This window comes from Tympanuchus pallidicinctus, unplaced genomic scaffold (assembly GCF_026119805.1).
Source record: "Tympanuchus pallidicinctus isolate F22 unplaced genomic scaffold, pur_lepc_1.0 scaffold17, whole genome shotgun sequence".
Lineage (NCBI taxonomy): Eukaryota > Metazoa > Chordata > Aves > Galliformes > Phasianidae > Tympanuchus > Tympanuchus pallidicinctus.
In genome coordinates this window covers 4,894,317-4,913,513 of record NW_026294690.1, presented here as the reverse complement: position 1 = coordinate 4,913,513, position 19,197 = coordinate 4,894,317, and the positions used below count along the sequence as shown (strand labels likewise).

General features: G+C 39.3%; 1 protein-coding gene across 4 annotated transcripts in view; it reads left to right on the top strand.

Moving 5' to 3' along the window:
• EFCC1 (EF-hand and coiled-coil domain containing 1) overlaps window positions 1-19,197 on the top strand; it is a 50,162-nt gene that overhangs the window by 22,261 nt on the left and 8,704 nt on the right. For 2 of the 4 annotated variants that reach the window (XM_052678484.1, XM_052678487.1), the window contains exons 3-5: window positions 11,371-11,516; window positions 14,196-14,331; window positions 14,664-14,826. In XM_052678484.1, the coding sequence (XP_052534444.1) occupies window positions 11,371-11,516; window positions 14,196-14,331; window positions 14,664-14,826 (445 nt within the window). Of the gene's footprint in view, window positions 1-11,370; window positions 11,517-14,195; window positions 14,332-14,663; window positions 14,834-19,197 lie in introns of all 4 variants that reach the window. The other 2 variants (XM_052678486.1, XM_052678485.1) reach the window with 2 other exon arrangements.

The following is a 19,197-nucleotide window of genomic DNA, read 5'->3' as shown; positions in this document are numbered from 1 at the left end:
TGTTTGTTTGTTTGTTTTTTTTTGTTGAGGCTTGAAGGTTTATTAGATGCATTTGCACTGTGATAATGTCTAACTTCTTTTTAACCCACTTCTGTATTAAATGAGAACAGGATATATTATCCCTGATATTCTCAAATACAAACACAGTGTGAAGGCCAAACCCATGTTCTCCTGGAGTTTGGTTTTATTAAATATACAAAATGAAAGTAAGATGAAGCTCCAATTTCTCCTCAAGGATTTACAAACATAAGAGTTTCATCCTCAAATCTACGTAGGCTAATAAGTCCCCTTTGCAGCCAGCAGTTTCCTTATGTGACCACACTTGTTTTTAAGGTTGAGAGTTACGGACAACCTTTCACATCCTTTCTCAGTGCTTACAGCAAAAGTTAAAATAACTTCTCCAAGGCAGTTAGTGCTTCACGAGACTCTGAGAATAACAGATGGATAAAGGGCTTTGATGTGAAATCAGTAGAGGATTTAGTTTAGCAAGTTTTTCTGCATGTCAGATTTTATGCTTTTTATAACACACCCATGAATTTTAGGATTTGAAATTTCTATTGTAGAACACAGAGCTGAGGGAAAATATTAAGTCTCAGATGCAAGAGGGATGGATCAGCTTTAGGAAGCTTGGGATCTCATCCAAGGCTGAAGCATATGAGAAATTTTCCAGAAGACTTGTCCAGGGTAAGAAATCAGAAATGGAAAATATGGCTTAAAATCTGGCTGCAGCTGTACAGATATTAGCCACCTACTATGAACTAAATTGAAGGGCTAAATATATTTTTATAAATACCTTTTTATTTTTAATTTTTACTTTAGTTCTGTGATGTTAAATTTAATCATTGTTTTTGCAGTAGGATAATACAAGTAGTATCACCTACAGTTTCAAACAACCACATTTATTTTAAGTCTTCCTCCTAGTGCTCTGTTACAGTTTTCTGCTTCTGAGAACTGTTTCCTGTTTTTCATACAGATTTCCCTCTTTTCCTGGGGAAATCTATTGAGGAAGCTCTATGAAAACAAAAGGAAGTATCTGCTTCCAAATACCTGTAAGACTGTTCAAAAGAACCATCTTTGCCACTCCGAGGCTCCTGTTGCTGTAAGCAGCACCATGTCTCACAGAGGCAGCTGTGAGCCCATGTGAGCAGGCTGCATCTCACTGATGCAGTGGGGCCACTGCACGGCAGGAGGCCCAATAAGTGCAGGGTTTTCCCTTTTTAAGTATTGTCAGCTTAAAAAAAAAGAAAAGAAAAAGAGGGGGAGGAAAAAAAAAAAGTGAGAAGCCAAAACCTTTTGTCAAAAATAATCTAAATTAATTTTGATTGGGAAAAGTGAATCCTGGTTATCCAACCTTCCTATGAAGAATTTTCCTTGTAACAATTTCCATCTGCCCCCCTTCATCACACTTATTAGCTCTCTCACTTGAGAAGGGCTGCAGGGCCGCTCAGGAGTCTGCTGTCCACCCATAACCAGCCATTTTTCAACGAGTGAGGCTGTGTAGCACTGAGTCACATATGATTAAAGGTCCTACCTAAATAATGCACCTTACTGAAAATAAAATGTCATTAAACTCTTTTGTGGCAATGAGGCTACACTTAGCAAAAATTACACACCTTCTCAAGTACTTCGCTCTTGTAGGAAAAGATATCTTGTATGCTTGACAAACTTATTGGAACTGAGGTTCATCAGATGAAGCAGAAGACCTGTCAGTTGAAATACTGCTGAGGTAAGCAGAGATCCACCAACAGGGAGGCCAGAGAAGGCTTAGCACACAGCATCAGAAATAAATTCTTTCGTGAGAAGGAGCATCTATATATGGTTGTTACATTTTTGTCATCAGCATTTCTTCCTCCTAATTACATTGCTTATTCAGCTATAAAAGCAACACACGGCTAAACAGAAGCTGCTATAGTTGCTGTCAAAGTCTACCTAATAATAGGCAAACTTGTCAGATCTCTATGAACTGGTAAATAAGTTATGAGGAAGGAAATTAATTATTTGGGGATTACTGTAAAGGCACTGTTGTGTTTTGCAAATCACCTACCAGAATGTAAAACTTGAAAACAACGGACGTGCTGCTTTCAGGAAACTTAAAACTACTTCAAAACAAACACTGGAATAGTAGGCACAGAGCTTAAATATAGAGGAGCTTGGAGAATTGAACAGTATCTAATAATTAAATAGCCTTCTTTAAAGATCTGAGGGTGTTTTACAAACATTAGTGGAATAGAAAACAAAACACGATGAGGTAATTGTTATCGTTTTTTCCTGATACAGGATCTGAGGAACATTGAAGCTGTAAATTCCCCACATTCACAACAGAAAGTTGCTGGCAACAACGCCTCAGGCCTCAAAGCAGTCCTACACTCTTTCACTTTGAGCTCCCAGGCTCATCTTTCACAGCAGGAAAGCTCTCTTGGAGGAACACTTTTGCACTTACTTGTGACTTTTCTGGGAGAACTCAAGTACTTGACTTAGGGCATTGATGGCTACTGCCTCCTTTGCTAACATCAGTACCCTATCTTCCAAAATACCTAATAAAGACTACTCAGAAATAACTCACACACAGTTTAACCTTCCTTCTCTGCCTCTCCGAATTTATTAGGCTCTGTGTGAAGCTCTGAGATAAGTACGGAAGGAACTTGCATGACATTAACTATGAACTTTCAGTTTCTGCTATGTTAAGTGATACATACAGATTTCCATGCATGCAAACAGAACTGAGAAACAATGTCTTATCAAATGCTTTGAGCTCTACGAGCTGAGTTCAGTAGGATCTCTATCCGACTGCCCCTACCCTTTAGAAGAACACTTTTCTTTACCTAGGAGGCAATAAAAAGATTTCAATGACATACACTCTAGTGTACAGGAAGTAAGAGAAAGATTCATAGGAATTAAATAGCACTTGGCTACACAAATTGAATATATAAGGTCTTTTTTCCTTTATAAATACAAGCAATGGCAGAAGAAAACTATCTACAGCACTACAGCTCTGTTGCACTTGTTTGTCTGCCACATATCAATTATCTTCCTCATCTATACCCTTGTGGTTTAAAATTTTGTGGTATTTTAGTTATTTCTGTTGGTCGTAGGCTTTAAAGAACGCACTGACAATCATCAACACTTGCTGAGCGTTGATAGAGACCGAACAGTGGTTGTGAGCACAGTGAAGCACTTGGCTTTCTGGAAGTAGTGACAGTTGGTCACCTCCTCTGGTGCAGCTCATTACAAGTGTGGCATGCAGATTCTTATTCATCACCAGCAAAAATGCAAAGCTAGTGGTGGTGACTGTGTTGGAAAACAATGTTTTGTAGCTGAGAATTTTCTCTATGGAACGGTGCTACTGTGCTCTTTGTATCTGTTGCCATTTCCACAGAAATAAGTAGGACACATTATTTTCAGAGCAATCTGTGTAAATTAAAATAATTGTTCCAGTGCAGAAGGAAGGGAAAGACACAGCTGTATAAAAGATAAGAAAAAAGGAGTAATGGAATGACTGCCATTTCCGTGCCTTGTAGGAAGGTTGAACCCAGGGTTTTCACCAAGAAAGTGAAAACACTTTCAAGAAGTTTTGTTCAAGCTTTAATAAATATCTTCTAAGCTAGTGGTTAAACCAAAAACAAGTGATATATATTTTTCTAGCTTTAATTAAATCTGAATTGCATGCATGCAAGCTCTAGAAATTCAGATAAGGGTGTGGCAATAGATTTTCATTCCAGTAGAGCAACATCTGGAAATTATTTCCTTTATTTTGTTACAAAACAATTCCTTAATGGTGCAGAAATATCTGAGTGACATAATTCCAAAGTGATGCATACTTCTCCTAGATAAATCAGTGGCTACTGAACACAAAATACCCCACATAGAGCAGTTTCATTCATCTCATATATACTCAGAACTACCACCATGCAATATAATCCCTCACTAAGTATAGGATTTATAAAAGCATTGTAATTACTTCCTCTGTTTAGCCTAATTATCTTCCATCTTCCATTAAGCAGTCCAAATGACTAACAGTTTATTAATGGTAAAGTTTCAAAGACAAACAAGTTTAGGAAAGCATCAAATAGCAGTGCTTAGATCTTGAGCTGCATTTCAGAGCTGATAGCCATGCATTCTGCAAATCACAGGAAAAACCTGGCCATGCCATTTCAGTTTAGCTTTCTTTCTCATATATTTGTAACGAATTTAACTGCATGAGTGTGTGTACCCATGCATAAAGGCATCTAGATGGTTCTTACTTAATATAATGAAAGTGGCCGTATGTGTTAGTCTGAATATAAATGATTGGTTCATCTCACATTATAACATAATAGACAAGAAAGGCTACCATCAAAATCCGCTAGCCATTTCAGGTGCTCACCCTGACTTACAATAACATTCACAGTACCTAGTATTTTAGAGCAAAACACAAATTATAGCTTTTGTGATTTCATGCTTCAAATGCATTTCTCATACCCAAAGACTCAAATCCCACGCAAAATCAGGACCCAGTTATTAACTGTACATAGGTAACAATAATTACCTATGAAAGCTTAACAAGAGTAGTTCACCTAGCAGTGTGCAGGGACTCCACAGAGACAGGAGCCCTCTTCCACAAAAGAGAATTTCTCTGGCTTAACAATAACATCCTTCCTCACCTGACTGGGTACTAGCAGCTTCTGCAACAGTCAATAAGGAACCTTCTCAGGAATGGGGCAAGGGTCAAATAGGAAAAATAAACGGCGATCTTACAAATAACTCTAATGTAATGCATGTGCTCCAAGACTTAAAGCAACCTTATGACATTGTGTAAGCTGAGAGCCTTGGGAAAAAACAATCTGCTTAAAGCATAAGTATTTCTGTCAGGTAGCACCACCGTAACATCTGTTTTCTACCAACAGGGTCAGATTCTCTACATTCTCTTCACAGATTTCTGCTCTAAGTGAACAGCTAACAGCACAGTAAATTATTATCTTCCATGTGGATTGCAGAGGGAGGGGAAGAGAAGCTAATTTGTGGCTGCTTTTTCCCAAACATTTACTGATAGAAGAATGGCAAGATGACAAGAACTTGGATACCATATGAAATTTCATCAGGGAGTGTGCTTGGCCCTTACAACTCACTCAGTTGTCTGTTTCCTGATTGAAAGGTCTGTCTCCCAGCTTTGCTCTCCTGTCAAAGCCCTGCATTTTTGCATTCCCTGGAAAATGCAATGCTTGGGGCTATGCACTGATCCAAATGTTAATATTTTTTCCAAAAATCAGAAGATGGAAAGTGCTGGTATTGTCTCAAAAATACTTGACATCATAGTAGACAGAGCTGTATGAAACAATTCATAACTCTGGTATGCATGATGGTACCATTGCAAGGTTTGCCTGTTTCTATACAGTAGATGGAAAGATTGAGCCAGACAACGTGTTGCCATCAGCACGATGACTTTTGCTGGGCAATGGTGATTTTGGCAAGAAAATTGAAGTGATCAGCTAGTAACAGGAGATCTCCCCAAACTGTAACCAGTATTACTGAAGCTCTTATGATACAATTTTGCCCTTATTTCATTTTAAAAGCAGGATATTTACTCATCCTTTTATAAGAAAAATCATGCCTTCAGAAATTTCTTTTTAATGCCTTATAGATTGAGCAATTTAAAATCTAAGTTGTTCATAGAATATTCATTCAATCTGATTTCTGTTGCAGAGGGATGCACAGCTTAAAGCATCAACCAAAGGCAGATTTATTCTCTTAGCTCAAGAGTGAAAACAGATTTCATCTGTATGATAAGTGAAAAGCCAAAAATGAGACAAAATATGCACACACTGTGAGCTCTGCCATTCCCTGTTGGAGACAAGTCAAAACCAAAACCATTTCAAGTTCCCTGAATTCTTATAGTTTGGGTGAAAGTAGCACAAAAATAAATCACACTGATTTTAGTTAAAAACACAAAACAAAGCTTAGCTTACCAGACTGCTTACCAGTCTGTCTGACTGGTCCTCTGGGCCACGTACTTGCCCACACAGTTGTTCGATCTGCTTTAAGTAAGCCTCTAAAAGGGAACGGTTAAGGATCTATGAACGTGAAGGTAAATAACTCCTTAGAGTTATCTTATGATTAGTGAGGAATTATTTAAGTCAGACTTGTTTAGCACCAGAAGCAGGTGCAGTTTTGCTGCACTTAGAAGTTTCCATAACAATAAGCGCAGTGCCAATTAAAAGCCAATTAGTCATGGATATTACTTTAAGGTCCAGTTCTTTCCAGCTCTCTGCTCTTCAATTTCCCTTCTCTGGAGCTGCCCATTATTCTCACTACAAAGACCCAACATTCATGGGCACTGTGTGCCTGTCACCAGGGAGACCTCACTGCACCCAACACAAACGCTTCCCAGGCACCTCCAGAACTACTTGCCCCTCTGATCTTTGCCCTAAACAAACGTGCTGTTTATTCATATTGCTTCTCATTTATGAAGACCCACTAGATGCTGCATGCATACTAATGAGAAAAGAATTTAATCAACGCTTAAGAATGAGTGGAGATTCCTCTTTTATGCACTTACCATGACAGAGAAGGCAGACTGCTTGGCCTGTTTCATTATGCTTGTTCTTTAACTCTTGGGATCCCCCCTCAGTTCAAAATGTAGTGTCTGGATCTCACTCTAAGCTTTACTGAACAACAAAAAGCTCTCAAGTAAGAAAAAATAATGTAGTGGTTAAATCATATGATGAGAAATCAGGAGATCATGGTGTTTCCACCACCACAAACAACATCATCGTGCCTCCATTCATGCCTCCATCACCTCACTTTGGGGTATGAAATACTGTGTATTCCAATAGTGTGGAGCATGAAACAAAATGCTGCTGGTTTGTTTAAGTCTACTTTTAAACTCAGAAGAATTGAGAAAATCCAGCCACAAATTTACTGCCTTCTTGAATATTGAAATCTTCAACGTGGAGTTCTATTTTCATGTAAAATAAACAGTTCCTTTCTTCCAGTAGACAGTAAAGATTCATTGCTTAAGTAAATCTACTCTTCTAATTCTGTGCTCAAACTCAGATGAGAATCCATCTCACATTCAGTGTCTAGCAATGGGAATGCCCAACTTTTCCTTGCAGCAATGTGAGGAGCAGCAGTTCCCTTTCCCCCTACCCCCAGTTTTCCATACAGTCAGACTTCTGGCTCTGCCTCTCTGATCTTTGGCTCTGAACTTGTCAAACTTGTCTTAAAATGTTTTGGATTACAGGAATGAGAAACAATTGTTTAATACATCCCTTCCTTAAAACTCCATTGCACAGGACATTTCCCATCCCTGCACCTCCTCCCTTCACGGCCCTTCCTTTTACCTTCCCCATTCACTGTTATGATAAAAACTGCAGCCAACATCACATTCTGGATGCCTGGCAAGGCACACCATGGCAATTTATCTCCAGCGCAGTTATTTCCAACAGATCCTTGACATTTTATTCTAGCTCATCAAATAGAAAGTCTCTTGGGTATTTTGTTTGTTTTCTATTAAAAATATCCATATTTACTCACTTCGCCCTCCCATATTTTCTTCATTTTTTATCTGGCACAGAAAAGCTCTGAAATTCCAGCTTGTCCAGCCATGTGTTCCTTCACACATTTAAATTTATTCCATTCCCAAGCTCCTTGAAATATTCACACTTGTTATGCTTAGTTTTAGTAATCTTTGCCCTTTATCTAGGGCATAAGAAATTCTAGCTTTGCTATATTTCCGTTGGAGAAACTAAGGCATAAGTAACAGAGCCTGAGCCAGATCTAAATCTTGATTCTGAAGCACCAGGTCTGAAGGCTCTTGCTCAAAGGGCTCCCCTTTCTAGCTGCCCAGGTGAGTATCTCCAGAGGAGAATAATATGGGTGTCTTTCATCATGCATTGAGCAGGAAGACGTAACACACCATCTGTATGGCTCTCTTTCTTTCTCAACATTTAAAGAGAGCTGATGACAACACCTCAGGAGAATTACTACAGAGATTGTACTTCGTATTTCATTATCTAGTTTTAACTCCCTTTGTAAGAATTGCGAAGAGGTGAAAGGTGTTATTTATGTCTATGCTGAAACTGGCCAGAGTGGATATAGTCTATTATCTAAGTCCTCATAAAGGCACTGAATTTTATGGGAAAGGTTTTTAAAAATGTGGGGGTTTTTTTGCTTTTTTTTTTTTTAATGAAAGAAAATAATCAGAATTTCTCAATGTTCTTTGGACTGTAAGCTAAGTTGAAACAAGGTTGCCATATGTAATACATTATTACCATCAACAGTTCTCCCATTAAACATCACAGCACTTACCACTTTAGTGTAAAAGATTTTCAAAATACTTCAATATTCTTTTGAGTTTCTTATGGGCTAAAAGTTTTAACCAGCTTTGACACTGCAGTTAGTAGTCCATGAGATCTCAGTATCTCTAAAAATCTCCAAACATATGTAAATTACACTGTAATTCAAAATTAAAAGAACCACCCACAAATACCAGACAGCCATCAGAAGACTATCAATGATCCCTTGATCAGGCATCTCTTGAATATCAGACCTCAACTTATTTTTCTTTAGAAACAAAGGAAATAAGCATAATTCAGAAAAATGAAGTGTAACATCCTTGTCAAAGGAAATATTTTGCTCTATTTCACAGTCACCACAACACTAAACTCACAGCAAAACCCTGTAGTGACGATCCCAGGAGCCTCCATTTTGAATTCCCAGACTTGCTATTTGCAGGCTACTTAAGGATTTCCCTCCTTCTTCCCACTCCCTGAACTGATGAAAGCTAAATGAGCAGCCAGGCTTCGTTCTGGAGGCTGCTGTTTCCCTTGACTTTGCAGGAAGTGTGATTGTTGCTAAGTTAATACCATAAGCTGTAAACAAAACACATTGTTAATTTTCATGCAGTTGGCTCTATTGGAGGTAGTGAAAAAGAAGCAACGTTTTCTAACATGGTTTGCCTCAAGTTTTTAGCCTAAAGATTTTTGAAATAGCCTTTCTGTTTTGTTAAACTCACAACTGTCACGTTGTGACACCCAGTGCACGTACACCCACAGACACCATGAGATCCAGTACTGCTGTGGTTCTTCAGAAACCAACGGCAGCTGTGGTATTTTAAACAAAAGCTCCCAGCAATACTTATCTCTAACTTGGCACCAGTTTTCATCTTACTACAAGTCATGTCTTTTTTTGAGCAGTAGTTGAACTTACTGGCAGGAAATACTTGTAAGATTTGCACAGCAATATTGTGTTCTATAACTCGCTTCAGCAGAATTTTCTAGGACTTTTAACTCTCAGTTTTTGCTGATGAATATTTAGTGTGTTAAATGCAGGGAATAATTAGCATTCATCAAACCAAAACTAATCCTAGGTAGTGTTTAGAGGGAACTTAATTTACTGTAGATCTGAATTTGTTTGCTATCTACATGCAGAAGACAATTTATGACCTATGTGATGGCTCCTACTGGGAAAACAACGTGATGGTGCTGTTTGTGTGGTGTAAATGGGGAAGTATACTGATGTTCAGTTTTGAAAGTCAATTGTTCTCCAAGTTGTAGAAAAGGAAACAATAGAAAAGTACTCTAATGAAGTATATTACATTTCACTGCATACACGTGTAACGTATACAACCTTGTAATGAGCTGTCTCTGTTCATTGAGCTTCATATCCCAAAGGCTGCTTATTCCTACCTCTGAAAATACTTGATACAAAGTTTATGAATAGACTGATTTTGCATTTATCTGATACAACTATGTATTTATTACAAATAACTGGTCTTAGAATTCCATCGTAACTCTAATTTCACTAACCATTTGTGGTATTGAGTTACTAATATATAGTGAAAAGAACTGGACTGCTGAAATAAATTCAGTACTGTAAGTTGTCTCAGTTCCATGAACTGCATTTCTACTATTTTGGATGTAAATAGGATCATCTGGATTCACTTCCTTTGTCACCAATATTGCACACTGCCATTGTATTTTGTCTAAAGTAACAATGGTGATAACTACACTGTCTTTCAGTGTATCCATTAGAGCATTTTAATCTCAACTGCATGAAAATTTACTCTGTATTATTACTCCTACATTGAATTTCCTTGAAGGTACTGCCTCAACTCTGTCCATTTTGCTATGATTTCCTCAGTTCAAATAATCATTATTTTCTCATAAATTCAGCTACATTTAAAAAAAAAAACAAAAAACATTTTGTTGACAAGTTTAAGGACTTGCATTCATCAGGTACACTTTTTTTAATCCATAAGCAATGCTACTTGTGTCTAACGTAGCTGATAATCAGGGTATTTCCCTGTCTTAAAAAAGACAGGAGTAGCATGCTTTGAAAAATCGTTTTCTTTAAGAGAGATTTAGGATTGCTAGCAGTTCAGAAGAGCAGTGATCACATTTGCAGGTGTGTGATTCTGTTCACGTGCCGTTCCTTTCAATTTTCCAGTCTCTTCATCCCCTGTGCTCAGGAAGCTTAGATCTGAACTGCCTAAAGGCACCTTGTCTTCTGTTATAAATAACTGAGCACAGAATTAGAAGGCAGAAGTACTTCATACTAATCTTAACTTTGCTTTTGAATTAATTGCATAGTATCATTAAAAGCTCCTGCAAACAAAATAACTCAAATCTCAGTGTCACTGAAACAAATGGAAACAAGTTTTGTATGTCTTTATGAAATGCAGACCACAAAATACGTATTTTTACGCATAAGGTATACTGAAATGTCTGACAAGGGCAGTATGAAAACCAATTGCGGAGTACATATGAAGTGTTTGAACCTGAGAAATACAACCCTGCTGGCTGCTACTGCTATCTACATGGCACCTCGTTCCCTGCAATTTGATTTGTGGGACTCACAAAAAGCCTTTAATATCAGCATTAAGGAAGATTATATTCTTGCAGAACTGCTTTCTATTGCTGGTCTTTAGGCTGAACTGAGTCTTGGTTCAGTGCTGTAGCCTGACATTTGTAAGCCTGCATTCCATTCTAAGTGACTGGATGTAAGACTTGCTACCCTAGCTATAAGTGTGTTCATGTTAAAAATGAAGCACGTGCTCTCTCACTGCCAGTGGAGAAGGGAGGCTTTATGGCCAGAGTAGACTGTTTCCATATATATTTTCCAGAAGCCCTTGACATGAACTAAAAGCTACAGGCAAAATTTAGTTCTTATTATCTAAATATAAGAATATTTGAAATGCACCTTCCTTTGATTCCAGCAAAAAAGGACTCAATGCAGTCCCTGGCAGTTTGATTTCACAGGCATTGAAGGATGATGACCCTTTCTTTGTTTGAACAGTGTATTTTTCATTCATCGTTCATATGTCACGCTGTGGACATTCATTGTGTTTTCTCCAAATTTCCTACAAGTTCACCTTTCTTTGTCTTTTTTTTCCAGATCAGAAATTGTGAAATTTCAGCTTGCTTCCAGAAGCAGCCCAGAGCAGAAAGATGCAGCAGCTCTGTCAGATGGAAGATGCTGCTTCTCTGTTGTGCAACAAGATCGAACATCTCCCATGGGCAGAGCTGGGATTTCTGAAAACGGTATCAAGCCCAGTACTAAACTACTCCCTCAGCTATTTTTAAAGATCCTCAGCAGAAAACTGATTAGATATTAATGCACCAAAGCCACAAATAAGCCTCAATATAGCTTGAAACCCTGATTTAAATGAAAGGTAATATCGCAGCTTTCTACTTCTCCCTCCCAACATAGTTTTGCTTCATGCAAGACTGAACATCTTACTTAGTGTTATGACTTAAAGTAACTGTTTTTCCCTCATTATTCGCCTTACCAAAGCAGCCTTCCTTTCTTAGAAGTTTTTATTTATTTAATTCAACAATAAAAACCTCAGAACATCAGCTAAAATTATTTACAAGAAAACAGTTTGATCACGATACCTGGAAACATTCTGGCTGCTTCAGCAGCTCTGAGACGATCCAACTTATTTAGCACATGTACCCCTAACCACAGTCATTGCGCTACTCACTTAACATTCCTCATGGGACTGAATGAAGCATTCTTTGAAAGTCTTCTAAGATCCTCAGGTTTGCTTAGACCAGCTCTTGCTGAAACTGACCTAGACTAGGATTTAGGGCTTTTAAAGAGATGACCACTTCAGGTGGATCATTTAACTGCCGTAATCGTCGGAGACATTTATGACAACGCCAAACTTCTCCCAACCTCCTGCTCAATGCCAAGTAGACAGCAACAGCAAAGCAAATCCAGCTGCAATTCAATTCAGTGATTTTCAACACATCTCATTCAAAGATGTGAAAAACAGCTACCTGAGATCAGCTGCAAGTAATAACACATCTTTACCACAGACTAAGAGATCTATTTGTAATGCGTAAAATTAGGCTTAGGGTATGTAATGGAGTTGGCAAGCAGCTGCTCAGGGATGCAAAAAAACAATAAACATAAGCACAGCATTACAGCATGTTCTCCATTTGGCTAGGCTTACAAAATGAACCTGCATATACAAACATTATTAAATCAGGCACTTAGCCAGCTCAAAGATAGTTTCTACATATGATATATGTCACAGTTCAAGTTCAGAGAGCTTTCTAGCAAAAGTTTCTCAAATAAGTTAGCCAGAGAAGAAAAATGAGTCAGGACAAAACTGTAAAGTTGAGCAAATTAAAAAAAAAGAAAGGCTGGATGTCTGGGATAAACCCAGATACAATAGGTGCGTGAATCCAGATATTTTCAGAAATCTTTAGTTACACTTTTACAAATATTGATTTCTCACAGCAGAAGAGCACTTGGATCAATGGAATTGTGCAGATTTTTCTGCATTAACTGTTACAAATTACTGCTTAAGGGTCATAATAACAAAGTGCTCTGTGATTTTATGAATGGAAGTGTTTTGTTAAAACACTGCCTTTACATAAAGAGAGATACTTAAGAACTTTGGCTTTTTCTTTTCTGGCTTCCAAACTTGCTAATCATAACCTACATGAGGGATGCCTAAAATAGCCTTACCTACATGCATTTTCAAACAGAGCAGAGGAAATTATCACATAGGAAAGGGAAAGTATTGGGAATTCTTCAGATACGTGTGAGAATACTTTGAGGTTCATACACTTTTTGTTTAATTTTAAAAATCTAACCCGAGTATCAGCTAGCAAAAATAATAACCAGGTGCAAAAGGAATGCAGTGGATTACACATACCAGTTTGAAGTTCTGAAGTGGCTGCGTATTGCTGTGTTTGTGAACTCTGATCATTATCCCTTTAAATGCCTATAAAGAAAAAAAAAAAACAAAACCATAAGGAATTAGTTCCCCAATAATGTTTATTCGTGTTCAGCCAGTAACTTATTGAACGCTACTGGAACCGAAATGTCATTAACACGCACGTGGCGAACTGACCGAAGGCAAAGCAGGCAGCAGGGGCCGCCCGCCCTCAGCCGGCAGCGCCCAAAGGCCGCGTGCTGCCGGGCTCGATGGCGGAGCGCGGCTGCCCCCCGGAGGGGCTCCTGCCAGCAGCACGGCGCGGTGCTGGGCTCCAACGGCACGCAATGGAGCGCTGCGTCCACTCCAGCAGCGCGAGCCTCCCGGGATCCAGCAAATACCTTCTTGGAGTAGAAGCAAGAGATAGATACAGCAGCTTTTCTAACGTACAGCTTAAAAAGTACTGAAATGTTTCTGAAGCGGTACATGTATGCATACACACGTTATGGGCACATCATTAATAACATACTTGGCACACGAGGAGGCATTATGTTTACATTACAGAGATACACCTAAAGTTGGTACCTACACGTCAAATGTAAATCACCCTCCCCATAAAAAACAGTAAGACAACAAATCAGAGAAAAATTAATTCAAACTCTTGCACTCCAGACACACATTTGGAAGGTGAAAAACAAACAAAAAAAGCCCACCCTAACAAATACAACAGTTTCATACCTGCTGAAGATCATATATTCAATTTCATATGTGAAAGGCAATTGTGCTCCTTAATAATACATCATCTATTCACACTTAAATGAAAGTAAAGAAACCTTTACCCTGCAAGAGGGTGCTGAAGTGCTCAGTGTTCCTAAAATAATAATCTCTGCTGAGATGACATCGCCCAAGCTCTAAGCCTCTTTCCACAGTTGAGGAAAGACCCAGTACTGTGCCTTACTCAAGCAATTTAAACCTCTGTCTCACCAATGTCAGTTGTCACAGCTGTGGTACATTGGGGTTGTTTTGCAGCTGAGCAGCTCTGATTTCTCAGCAGATGAGCAGCTGTTCCGGGCAGTGGAGGGCCAGGCGGCCTCTGATGAAGAGGAGGAGAAGTGGGCAGGAGGCCAGCAGCCCCAGGCAGCCTATGTAAAGGAAATAGTGGCCAAGCTCCCTTGCTGTGGCAGTGGGTATGTTCCTGAGATTTGTTTTACTTGAGCCCTTTGAGAATGTTCCCTCGTGATCTGTGGGCACTGTGGCTTCAGTAAGAGGCAGCAATCTTGTAGAACCAAAACCAGCAGGCCCATGTGCAGCATGGGGCAAACAATGACTTAAATGCTCACACCTAATCCTAATCAGCATCAGCTGGGACCTATTCATTGCCTGCTCTGCCAAAAGATCTGGGGGAAGGTTGATTTGGGTTTTTTTTTGTGTGTGTTTTTGATGTTGTTTTATATATATTTTTAAAACACAGATCATCATGAGTTTTCACTCACTTTTTTCTTCATATATATACTCATAGATGTGATGAAAAAAAACGGAAAAAGTTCATGACTTACTTGGAGACCAGCAGTGCTGATGGCTATGAAGCTGCTGAGGAGCTAGAGGAGCGAATCAGCCAGCTCTGTGAGCAGCTGGAGCTTAAGGGGCACGAGGTGAAGAAACTGGAAACAGATATGGAGGAGGTAACAGGTGCCAAGCATATGCTGAAGCAGTTGTTTCTGTACCTTTAAGTGGCTATGCCCATATCCATATGAATTTTATTCTAACCCTTCCACTTTCTCTCCCTGGCATTTCTCCCTCTGCTACTCTTTTGCAAAACTATGTCATGCTTTCCCGTGCCACCTGCATTTTCAGCATGGCTCCAACCTGAACCTCCATTTGTTTGGAGGATGAAATGTGCATCAGCTGCAGTCAAACCCAAGCTCTTCAAATACCATTCTTTACTGAACTGGCCTAAGATGTTCACTGATAGTGTTTTTAGGACAGGTGCTGCTATAGCCCAAAGGGCAACGTGCTAACAACAGGGTTACTATAGGCAGCTGTCAGTGGTCCCTCAGCTCTGGATGATGCACACTTTGTGTCCTCCTTCTCCTCTGGGAGCACAACAACTTCAAGAAATCCCTCAGCTGACTGAGATGCAGATATTCACCGTTTTTCTATCCTTAAAAGAAAATCATTTAGCTTAGTCTGGCCAGCTCTGAGACTTAAAACTAGCATATTTGTAAATAAAAAAATAGTTCCCAGGTTTAGCAGCATGCTCATCTTTGCTTTAACAAGTTGTAACCATAGTAGTTCCTCAGTGCAGCATCCTGATAGTCCCGTGTGATGTAACTTTAAATCCTGCAAATGGCAGCCAATGAAAGACATAGATTTAAATGCTATCAATCTTTCCATGAAACAAAATAAGACAGATTGCTGACTCATTGCAATGTAAATTTAAAATCAGAAGGATTAGTCATTTTGAGCCTGGTAGAAATGTATTCTTAAGGTCCTTTACATTTACTTAGCCAGTATTGTATCTCATGCACAGCTTTTGGTATTTTTTGTTGCTGCAATACAAGCAGAAGAGTAATAAGTAATTTCTGCCAAGACGTTTACCATCCTTGTAATCAGTACCACATGAACTGGAAGACTGAGAAATGCTCTCTCAGATCTGATTTGCAAATAAATATATTTGGTGGTTTAATAAACAAACCACCAAAACACTTTTTCTGACCTGAAAAAAATACTTTGTGTGTTGCTCTATGTACTTCTGTTTGGACTTGCTCAAGGCTGAAAGAATAGAGAAATAACAGCAAAGCTAACAAGGAAACTCAGCAGGCAAGTGCAAAGCAACACTCTCAAACACTGATTAATAACTGATCCAATCGAACACTGTAAAACCAGGGTGAATTTTTTTCATGTCTTGAAAGTTCTTCTTTCAAACAACTGAACTATTAAAAAAAAAAAATACTGAAGACCTGGGAGGAAGACGTCAGGACAGGGGCACAACAGGTGGAGAAAATATGACCAAATTCTAACAATACAGAGAGATGCTGCCTGGTGTTGTGTTGTAAAGAAATGCCAATGGTTTTCTCTAAAAGATCCCTTTAAAACTGTCAGTCTAATTAGAAGACAGTAATTAATGATCTGTCATACAGGTTCAAATGAAAAGTTCATTCTAACATCACATGCTTGATGGCAACAAGCAATGGTTATTTAGAAAAAAGGAATGAAAAACAGTACAGAGAATTTTCCTCTTGGTATTAGTCACCTGGTTTCCAATGAACAGGGAACAGACGCACCTTCAACCAGACAACGCACTGACAGCTTCACGTTTAATGGCCAGTTTTGGAGCTATTTAACATCTACTTTCTGTACATCCTCTTTCTTTCGCTGGCAATGCATTTGGTATCTCCCAGCTAGGAGTCACACAAATTAGTTACAAAGAGACAAGCTTTGAGGACTTGTTTTTGTTCACTTTAAATCCGTCGCTGAATCATCCACTCTTACTTAGTTCTTTTCCTTGGGAAAAATAGCTTATAGTCATTTGCAGTGAGTGTAACCAACTACTCCTAGCCTGCTTCAGCTCTCTTTGTATAGAAACCATTCCTTCCCTTATTCTATTTTATTTTTCAATGTACCTTTCAAGCTCTTTTTTTGAATGAGAAGAGCTGAATAGAAGTCCATCACAGCATAATTATTGTTTCTGTTCTGTTCCCACTTCCTATTCTGATAGCTCCTAGCAAATATCCTTTTGATCTCTGGTGACCACAGAGCTATTCCCAGGAGATTACAGCTCTCCTAGATCTACTTGAATTGTAGTAATCATCACTGCATGTTTATGACGTGGTGTACCTTTCCTATATACCTTATTTTGCTATATTGGCATTGAACTTCTTCTGCTCTTTTATTGCAGTTATTCAGTCTCATGCAATCCAGCAGTAATTCTTTGCAGACAGCTTTGATTACATCCTTCCTCCCACCCCCTCAAAACGTATCAGTAGCAAACAAACACTTTGATGTTCACTCCTCCTCAAAATAATTAATGAAAATGCTCAGGTCTTAAATCAGATCTTTGTGAGATCCTTGCTAGTGAAAGCTGACCCTCCAGTCTGGGTCTGCCATTCTGTGCTCAACCCCCATCTTTTAATCACTGTGCGTCCAGTTACATTTTGGCTATGTATCTTCTCAAAACTTTTATTTTGAGAACTTTTATTTATTTTTTCAAAATACACTCATCTGAATTAACATTATTTATACACGCTCTCAAATATATCTAATGGATTCCTTCTTTATGTTTGTCTACATATTCACCAAGTCCCTTGTGCATTACAGTTCCTGACAATTTGCCATACAGCATAACTGATACTCCCAAGGCGACGTGCTGCTCCTCAAATCTCTGCAGCATCTCTTAAAAACTGGTGCTACATTGGCCACCCTCCATTCCTTTGAGGGTGAATTGATTTAAAAGATAGTTTGCACAGCACAGTTCATCACTTCATTCTGGAGTTTTGTTGCTGTTTTCTTCCTGTTCTGGGAAACCTTTCTCAGCTTCATTGCTGGCAAACATGAGACTAATATGACAGCCTCCTTAACTTCAGTAGAAAATACAATGCAGTCCTTCAGGGACTTCTGCAGACTAATTAATCATATAATCATAGAATGGCCTGGGTTGAAAAGGACCACAATGATCACCTGTTCCAACCCCCTGCTGTGTGCAGGTCACCAGCCTGCAGACCAGGCTGCCCAGAGCCACATCCAGCCTGGGCTTGAATGCCTGCAGGGATGGGGCATCCACAGCCTCCTTGGGCAACCTGCTCCAGTGCCTCACCGCCCTCTGGGTGAAAAACTTCCTCCTCATATCCAACCTAAACCTCCCATCTCAGTTTAAAACCATTCCCCATTGTCCTATCACTGTCCACCCTCACAAACAGCTGTTCCCCCTCTTGTTTATACGCTCCCTCCACGTACTGGAAGGCCACACTGAGGTCTCCCTGGAGCCTTCTGTTCTTCAAGCTGAACAAGCCCAGTTCCCTCAACCTTTCCTCACAGGAGAGGTGCTTCAGTTCTCAGATCATCTTAGTGGCCATCCTCTGGATCCTCTCCAAGAGCTCCACGTCTTTCTTATTCATTATCCTTCTTATTCATTATTCTAGCTTTATTTGCGTGCTGTACTCCAGAGCTCAGGTTTTTCCTGTAGCATTCTCTCTCTTTTTTAAGCGTACCACCTACCAGCAAACGGCTTATTCTCAAAACTGACATTTGGCAAGGTAGTATTTCCATTTCACCACCAAGGCGCAGATCCAAAATCGGGCTGTGCTAAGGGACTTGGGTAGAACCCAGGACACAGCCCACTCCTCTGAGCCCTGCAACCCAATTATTCACCACCCCTCCTCATTATCTAAGTTTTAAAAATAGCTTGTGCTCTACAATCATCATTTTCTTGTTTGCAAATGTTATCAGCAGCTGTTAAATGTAACCTATCTAGGGAAAGCAGTCAGAATGTTTTAACACTACATTGAGCTACTGTCTGAAAGCACATAAGATGAGAGAAAAAACCCAACATACACATACATACAAATGTATGTAAATATAACAGTATTCAGAAACTAGCATGCTTACATAGGACAAGAAGACCATTATACTAAAACAGCTAAGAAAAAAGGTTAACTATAAGCCAACACGACTAAAGCAGCAGCTGAAAGCAGTGGCAACATGATGGTATGGGCACAGGGACCTGGCAGGATAGATGGGTACCAGTTACCAATTTCCATGAGCGCCTGTTTGACTGCATTTTTGGAAAGTCCATTTCCCACATAAAAATAATGACATTTCTTCCTTTTGTGTAACTTTGTATGACTGTTTCTGCTCTACAGGGAAATATAACCACTTCCTGTGTTTAGTGAACATCTGTGGCAGGTGGCATTTACAATGCAGAGGCTTTCTGCAATGTAATAAAGGAAACCTTCTGTTTAATTCACTGAAAGCCTCACATAGCCTCTAGAGCATCCCAGTCAGACTGCTGCCACGTTAGGGTAACAAAGTTGGCTCAACATACAGGAAAATGTTAG